At 38.7% G+C, this 9,249-nt stretch overlaps 1 protein-coding gene across 1 annotated transcript; it reads left to right on the forward strand.

The window, feature by feature from the left end:
* Positions 1–827: 827 nt before the first annotated feature.
* Positions 828–8,647, forward strand: MRPL58 (mitochondrial ribosomal protein L58). The gene is made up of 6 exons (XM_054977243.1): positions 828–1,042; positions 1,184–1,220; positions 2,485–2,544; positions 4,314–4,396; positions 4,992–5,161; positions 8,460–8,647. The coding sequence occupies exons 1-6, from the start codon at positions 863–865 to the stop codon at positions 8,542–8,544; spliced, it is 615 nt and encodes a 204-aa protein (XP_054833218.1). The 5' UTR covers positions 828–862; the 3' UTR covers positions 8,545–8,647.
* The last annotated feature ends 602 nt before the right edge of the window (positions 8,648–9,249 follow it).

A 9,249-nucleotide genomic window follows, 5' to 3' on the forward strand; every position in this document is an offset into this window, starting at 1 on the left:
GGTTTGTGGTTAGGTTGGAATCCCCACCGCCGTGTTAAACTCAGGTGGGGAGATAGAATTTAACGAGCGAGACAGACCCTAGTATACCTATCTCACTCATTGCAAGCGCCTTCTCTTCACACTACGAGAAACGCAGCGCGCAGCGAGGCTCTTGGAAATCTCGAGATATTTCCTTCCCTCTGGAGAGCTCCGGCGCCATGTTGGTTGCCATAGCAGCCACGCTTAAATTGCGAGACCGGTCCTTTGAACGGCTGCGCTTACAAACGTTAGAAAATGAAGGAAAAGGCGCGCGGGGGGAGGCCGGTGGCTATAGTGTCCAGCTCATTCTGTAATGGTCAACGGGGATGGCGCTCACATAATTCTTTCTTAGTACAGTAGAAAAGAGCAAGAGTCCAGTAGCACCTAGAAGACTCACAAAATTTGTAGTAGGGGATGAGCTTTCGTGAGCCACTTCTTCAGATACCTCAGGTACCTCGCTCCTCAGGTATCTGAGCTCACGAAAGCTCATCCACTACCACAAATTTTGTGAGTCTTCTGGGTGCTACTGGACTCGCTCTTTTCTACTGCTACAGACAGACTAACACGTCTACCCATCTTGAACTTTCTTAGGACAGTTGTGACTGAGTGGAATTAAGGTTTCGTTAGTTTAAAAAAAACCACCCCCTGAATTTTAAAAAAAAAATCCACAAGCGTCATTCAGGCGGCCTCAAGCCACACGATTAGGCTTCTGAATCTCTTCAGCAGGCGAAGGTTATAGTCCTAGGAACCTTAAGCCGGAAAACTACATTTGACCCGGAACGCCGCTTACTCGGATAGAGTTCTGCAGCCGGACTCCTTTAGAAAACGCAGCCTGCGTGCCAAGATGGCGGCGTGCTCTTTGCGCTGCCTTTGGGGAAGCCGGGCACCGCAAAGGCTGGCTTTATGGGCACGTCGGCAAGTCCCACTCCGGGCCTTCGCCCTACCGGCTTCCAGCTCTGATTTCCGCAGCGAATACAGTCTGGATAAACTCTACCCGCCCCAACAAAAAAGCAGCAGCAACACGGTAGCCATTAAAATGCCCTACTTGCATGCTTACAATATTTTTAAAAATCTTGTTGTAGTTTTGTTTTCTCTGTCTTCTGTGTATGGGCTCTGTAATTTTTGTAATAATATCAAACAGCTTTTGCTTGTGTGTCTGTTACAGGAATTAACAAAAAAGAATGTTCCTGATATTCCCGTAGGTGAGTTGACAATATGAGAGGTAAACGTCCCCTTCTCTAAAACAAGCCCATCTGTTTTACTTTCTTGAAAATAGCCAAGCTATTATTTAATGGAAGATCCAGTCACTGATACACAAATTGCATATAATAAGTACTAAAACCAGTTAATACTGGTTTGTATTATATGACTTAAATCCATTGGTAACACACAGGCTTAGATCCACTGGAGCATTTCCTTGGTGAAATGATGTTTGCCTACAGAATGTGACAGTCACCACCACACCACCCCTCGGCCACCACTGCAGTCCACAGTACTGCTCCTGGGGACAAACCACAGGAACGGTATTTTAGGGAGCATTGGGGGGCCATAGTGGGAGTGGAGAGGTGAGAAAGTCATGTTCTTTGAGCAGAAGTTGTATCATCTGTAGAAATGCTCTGGTGGATCTAATATATATTACCGATAAAAACTTACTCATAACAGCTAGAAAATTTATTTTAAAATTCAGCTTAGAAATTAAAATATTTCAGCTCTTCAAATCATGGTATGTTTCACAAATGGCCACAACAGCAGAGTCTGTACTCCTGCAAAGATAGACTTAAATTTCCTTGGTTTGCTATTGACCGAAAAATTGCTTCTGTCCCCTTGTCTCTGCATTACAATACAATAATCTCAGCCTTAACTCTGCACTGAAATGTGTGTTCTTTTGAATCTAACTAGAGTGTTAAATCAGTAAGAGAGATATTTTGACAAAATAGACTGGGAAGGTACTAAAAACAATTATTACAATTCTGTGTGATCTGTTTGGGATGGAAAATAAATGTCATTGACCTGAATAGTAATACTTAGATTTGGGCTATCCGTCTTTTAAACAATTCAAATTTAAAACTGATACAACTGGTGACATTTTTATTTCTTGACTTTCTACGAAATCTGGTTTGGGTTGTAGATTGGCCTGGAAATGGTTATAATCAGCAAGTATGTCTGACAAACTGTTTTGCAGCTGTAAGCCTTAAATCAGAGGAATATGATCCCTGCAGAAATAGAGGACCACTTATCCAGGATACGGAAAGTGACCCCACAAAGGATGTCCCCATGAGATTTATCTTACCTGCTTCAAGAAGGCTTCTCATTTCTAGTCCTAGCTTTTCAGATACCTATATTCCGATAAAATTGTGTCCTCTTCTGCTTTATATACAAGCAAACAATAACAAATATATTTTCATAATTACTTTTACTGTGTTGCTAGTCAGTAATTTTTCTTCTTTCCCCTTTTTTGTCTTCCAGATCGTTTGTCAGTATCTTATTGTCGGAGTAGTGGCCCAGGAGGCCAGAATGTTAACAAAGGTACAAAAATGAACAAAATAGATAAGAAAAACCATCAGTGTCCACATTGTAGTTCCGGTGTGTCTGGAACTACAGTCTCATGTGTGCTGACTTGGAAGTAAGCCCCATGAATTCACTGGTACTTACTTCTGAATAAAAATTAATAAGATTGGGAGGTAAGCAGTGAAGGCATTTGTTGTTAAAAGTAGTGTTTGACCTTGTTATCCTGAATACTGAGGAGAGCTTATTTTCAGCATAATGGGTCCTTTTAAATTTCAGGAGGTGTTATTTCTCCCCAATCTAGATTAGTTTCTCTTTCATGTGTTCATTCTACTATAGGTAATAATTTAATCCAATGCCTGTTTAAATCAAATGCTATAATCCTGAGTACTAGAGAACAACAAAAGGTGGACTTCTGAAGCATTAAAAAAACCTGGATGGTTTATTATTTGGTGATCAGGGGTGGCCTGCCTGACAAGCAGCCCTAGAATATTGCCTAGGGTGCCAGGAATGCTTCCAATCCCAGTGCTGCCATCCTAGCAGTTTGCCTGCCAATGAAATGGGAGAAAGTCAAGGAGGAATTGTGGCAATCCCTGGAAGTGATTCTGCAGACATTTCAGGGATTCCTTAGAGTGTGACCCAGAAGTAGCTGCGCCTCCTGGGATTCATAAATCCCTTGGCTGGTCCTGCATATAAGGCTGCCATTGAAGGCTGCCCAAAAACTGCAGCTGGTACAGAGTGCAGCAGCACAATTATTGTCAGAGGCTAGCCAAAGGGAACATATATCTCATCTATCTTAAAACAGCCACATTGGCTAACAGTTTGTTTCTGAGGCCAGTTCACAGTGCTGGTTATGACCTTTAAAGCCCTTTACTGTCCAGCTCTCATGCATCTAAATGACAATTTCCTCCCATATGTCCCCGTCCTCAGCATGCCAAGTATTGGCTCTGCCAAGTGCCCCTGCCCATTCAATTCTTGCCCCTGCTTTGTGGAATGGGCTACTTGAGGTGAGGGGAACGTTGTCTTTAGAAATATTCAGGAGGTGCCACAAGACCAATTTTTGGGGGGCCAGGGCTTTTAATGGGCATAAACTACAGTCATTGGGGGTAGGGGTTATCGGGGGGTTTATTTTGTTGGTTTTAAATCGTAATATTTTAATTGTGTCTTGTCAGCTGCCTTGAGCCACAAGGAAAGGCAGGATATAAATATTTTAATAAACACAGTAATATCCTTCCCTCCATCATGGAATCAAAGGAAACATGCACAAGTTCTAAAGTGGTCTCCTTTGGAGGCACTAATACTGTTCTGCATAGTTGACTTGCTGTGCCCTGTGCCTTCTAACCATACCCTGGGCCTTAGTTCTAATGTTGCCAGCAGCCTGGAAGGGGGGGGGGAGGTTCTGCTAAGTAATAGCCATTAAGCCTCTATTAATCAGGTGATGATACTTACTTTCGTGCCATAACCTGCACATTTCCACATGTCAAGCCTCTGTTAAAGGGGCATAACTTTTTTCTTCAAGTTGTTGGCAACCTCACTTACTTCAGAGTAGTAATAATTAGGAGTAGGATTTTTGCTATATGGATTTGTTATACTTTCTATCATAGCAGAAATTGCTTTCTGAAAATGCCCTGCAAAGCTAAGAGGTTACAAAACATGCTTGTTAATCAGTTCAGCCTGTGGTAGATGATGACAGTATTAGTGAATGTGAAGCTCTGAAATGCAACTTCAGGTAAGATCTACAGCTTCTAAAATCTGTTCCCGATTTTGATGTTGGTTTGTTTCAATCTCAGTGAATACTAAAGCAGAGATCCGATTCCTTTTGGCATCTGCAGACTGGATTGCAGAAGATGTGCGACAGAAAATGGCAGTGATGGTAGAGTTCAGTAATTACTTTTCCTTTTTATTGATTGATTACTTTTGTATCCCATCTTTCTTCCCTAATGGAACTAGGATCTCCGTATCTCTCATCCAAGCATTGACCAGACCAAGCACTACTTAACTTCATCAGCATTGCTATATTATGTGCTCTCGTAACATGGTGTGGAACACAGGCACTTATTCATACATTTTTCCAGGTGTTTCACAAGCCATTCAACCCATCAAGTTAATGTGTTTTTAGTGTACCAGTTTTTTGTAGCATACAATAAAATAAAGCCACCTTGAGATACCATTTAGGGTTTTGTGGGGAGATACAATTTTTTTTAAAAAAACCTAGCCAACCATTTCTTTGTGAATTCTGCAAACTGAATGTCTTCAAAAAGAAAAGCTAATATTAACTGCTAAGTTTGCAGCTAGAATATTTGTTTTATAGAATGTAATATTTAAAATGTAGAGGAAGTAGTTAGATGGTATTGGCCATTGCAATTCTGTCTGCTCTTTTTGGCTCTTTCTTTTAAAAATGCACATTTTCAGAGTTGAAAGTCATGTGGAATGTTCCATAGGAAAATATGGTATGTGTTTTCCCTCAGCACAAGAATAAGATAAGCAAATCTGGGGAGCTGATCATCACCTCTGAAGTGAGTCGCTATCAGATGAGGAATTTGGCAGATTGTTTACAAAAGCTCAGAGACCTGATTGCAGAAGCCACTGAGAAACCTCAAGTTGTATCCAAACTTGATGTACAGATCATCAGAGACAGGTATAAGAGCCCACAGTTCACTCAATACTTCATCCATTCAGTGTTTGCTGCAGCAGCTGCCAGCTGATTTATATATATAACCCTAATGATAATTTACACAGAGCTGGGTGGAATCTCCTATAATGAACATTAGCCAAGCATAGGAGTATATGGTCTCCAGTATGCATCACAAAATCATATTTCCTAATTAGGGCAAGGAAGGCCAACAGTGAATCCAAATTTAGTACATTATGACAAAGAAGACATCCAGCTTTGTTACATTTTGTCTTAATTTCAGTGCAAGGAAACTCAATTTGATTTTGCAAGACATACAGTGGAACCAATTTTGAAACTTCTGCTTTTATTGCACTGATAAGTCTAATTGGAAGGTATCAATTCCAGGCAGAGCTGAACCTAAGGATTCTTTCAGATGGCTACTACCAAAAATAGTATATGTGGTTTGTAATATATATCATGCTCCATTTAAACCTAAACACTGTTCTTGGCTCCATCTGTTCCTGTAGGGCCTCATAGCCCCTTTTCTCAACAAAGGCAAAAAATGCAGTCTGTAGAAAATACAATACAGTAGTTTATCAAGTTCTTGAGAGTTACTCCCAATACATATGCAAACCAATACAACTAATTGGATTAAAAAGAACTGTAAATACCAATGGTCGCCTGACCAAATAATTTATTTGGGCATTAATATCCCCTCAGATCTCAAAAATTTGCTGAATTTCAATCATACTGTTGCTTTTAATAAAGTCAAAGCTAATTTAGATAAATGGAACAAACTTAATCCCACGTGGTTTGAAAGATATAATATTATTAAAACCTTTGTACTACCAAAATTACTGTTTTTTCTACGTGCAATCCCTTTATTCGTTCCTCAAAAAACAGTAAAAAATGGCAAAGAACACTAAATAAATTTCTATGGAATGGGAGGAAACCTAGAATAGCTTTTAACACCCTCAGATTAAAATATACAAATGGAGGATTCAATTACCCAGACCTGAATATTTATCAAACCTCAATTAGGCTATTAAATATTGTACAAATTTTAAAATTTGCAGATTCCTCAGGATGGGTCAAATCTATACACCCCAACAAAGAAATACCAATAATTCAAAGCTCTATCTGGAATGGTAAAATCAATTATCAGAAGACATAAATAATCCTTTTTATTCTGCCATGATGACAATCTGGAATCAACACAAGAAAAAGATTCTGCCCAACATTTCAAGATACTCATTTTTTCTAGGCCAAAATTGGTTTCTGCCTGGTCAATCCATAGCTTTTGCAATAATTTGGCTAAAAAATGACATGACCTGGCTAATAGATATTTCCTCCACTAAAGGTATACTAAACAAGTCAGAATTAGAACAAAAATTACAGCACAAACTACAATGGTTTACGTATTTTCAAATAGCTCACATGATGAACCAAATTAAAATAACACAAATTAATAATACACCTTTAACAGAATTTGAAATTATTTTGAACCAAACCAATACTAATCAAAAAGGATTAATATCTAAACTATACAAGGTTCTTCTGAATACATTTGAAATTAAACCTTTAAAATACCAGCAGAACTGGCAGCTGGACTGTAATACTGAAATTACTGCAGATCAATGGAAAACAACTTGGTCTTCCAATATTTTGCAATCTCGTATTATCTCAACTAAAATCCAATCTTACAAAATTCTCCATCGCTGTTACTTAACCCCCCCAAAATTGTCGTTAATTTATCCAAAGCGTTCTCCACTTTGTTGGAAAGGGTGTGGCAGAGTTGGTACCTTTGCTCACTGTTGGTGGGCTTGCCCATACGTCGAGAAATTTTGGAAGGAAATTTTACGAAATATGCAAGAGATCACAGGTTATCTAATCCCTCTGGATCCAAAATTAATTTTTTGAACCAATGGGAGACGACAAACATCCCTAATATAAGGAAAGAATTAATCTGCAATTTTTTGATGGCAGCCAAATCACTATTAGCATCCTACTGGAAATCACCCAAAAACCCTACTGTTGACAATTGGTTAATAAAAATATGGGATTACTACACCCAAGACAAGATCTCAGAACTTATTAGTCAAACACAACTCTACCCAAAAGAAACTGACTTTGTACCCAAATGGTTTCCTTGTTTTGAATTCTTAATTGTTAACGATATACATCCTCCTAAACATTTATCATCTTTTTTCTACTGATTACCCTAAATAATGCCAGTTTACTTAACACTACAAAACATGTTAATGTTTTGATTTTTACAAAATGGAAGTTTTCTGTTCATATGTTGATCTGTTATGTGTTGTTATATGGAATTATCTAAAATAAAATATTTTTTTAAAAAAAGTTTGCGAGGAAGTTCATGGTTCAAGTGAGCCTCAGGCATGAACTTTGTCATCTTAGGCAAGCTCCTGTTTCTCAGCCCTCATCTTCAGTGCGGGATTGATAATACTAACCTACCTTAGAGTTGGAGACTACTGACAGCTTTGCAGTTTAGTAGAAGAAAATTACCTGTGAGCACTAATCAGTTCCAGCCATTGAAATGAATTAGCTCTTTTGTATATATAAATGATGTTTCTGTGCATTGGACTCCATGTCAACCTCTGGATCAGCATGCATATTTAGTTTGGTTATATAGAAAGTTTATAGAGTTTTCTTGTAAAACATAATATGTAACTTATTTTAAAGGGGTAGCCATGTTGATCGGTCATAGCAAACAAAAATCCAGTAGTACCTGAAAGACTAACATTTATTGGAGGGACAAGGCAGAGAGGCTTTGTGTAAACTTCAGCATGAATCTTTTAAGTATAAATTCTCAGGGTAAAAGGGTAAAGGCAACGAGATTCAGTATGAATCCTGTCATACTTCAGCTGCGACTGATAAATAGTTTGACCTTTGACCTCTCTCATATCCATTATGTGTAACTGCTAATTTTGTGGATTTATGTTGGGATTTGTATCTATCTTTCTACCATTACTCCTTCCTTACCTTGAGTATGATAGAAAAACACCTGGTGGAGTTCACACCAAGCCTCTTAATGTTGCACCCTCCAACCTTCGCCATAAGGAAATCCCAGTATGATTTTCCTTCACTTATTTCTGAAGTGAGCTATGAGAACCACCGGACTTTTGTTTGTCTCATTTTAGAAAGCCGCAGCTGTTTTAGGTTCTGCAAAACAGGTGCAAGTTGAGTGTTTGGTTCCTTTGAAATGTTGGTCTTATGACCCAGCACCTTCTAGTTAAAAAAAATTAAAATGTTTATAAATCTGGATTGTTAAGTGTCTAATTACCTCTTTCTCTGGTCCTAGGGTAGAGAAAATGAACCGTGAACGTCTGCGCCAAAAAAAAATTCACTCTGCTTTAAAGCAGAGCAGGCATGTGGACTTTGACTGAATTGGAAAGGAGAAACGCTGGCTCACTTTCCTCTGTTTCTTGAAGAAAGCAAACCATTTTAAACTGGTTCTTTGTGTAAAAATAAAACATACAATATATCTGCTTTTTGTTTTTAATGTAATGAATAGGTGTCTTCAATAATAATAATAATATAATAACATTCGATTTATATACCGCCCTTCAGGACAACTTAATGCTCACTCAGAGCGGTTTTACAAAGTGTTATTATTACCCCACAACAATCACCCTGTGAGGTGGGTGGGGCTAAGAGAGCTCAAGAGAACTGTGACTCGCCCAAGGTCACCCAGCTGGCTTTGTGGAGGAGTGGGGAATCAAACCCGGCTCTCCAGATTAGAGTCCCGTGCTCTTAACCACTACACCAAACTTCTAATATTGCTCTTGAAATACTCAATCTGCAGTCCACCACCATAAAATAACTTCTCTGGCAATGATTAAATTTCACTTGCTTAACTCAGATATTCTCAGCGTTCTATTCTGCACTATACATTTTGACTGTACCCTCTTTGTTCACTCTCTCTTCTCTCATCTAATCTGTTGTTGCACACTATATCTTGAATAAGTCTGGTATGGAATTTAATAATAATAACATTCAATTTATATACCACCCTTCAGGACAACTTAACACCCACTCAGAGCAGTTTACAAAGTATGTCATTATCAGGGCTTTAATTCAGGAGGAATGCA

This window comes from Eublepharis macularius, chromosome 4, assembly GCF_028583425.1.
Source record: "Eublepharis macularius isolate TG4126 chromosome 4, MPM_Emac_v1.0, whole genome shotgun sequence".
Classification (NCBI taxonomy): Eukaryota; Metazoa; Chordata; class Lepidosauria; order Squamata; family Eublepharidae; genus Eublepharis; species Eublepharis macularius.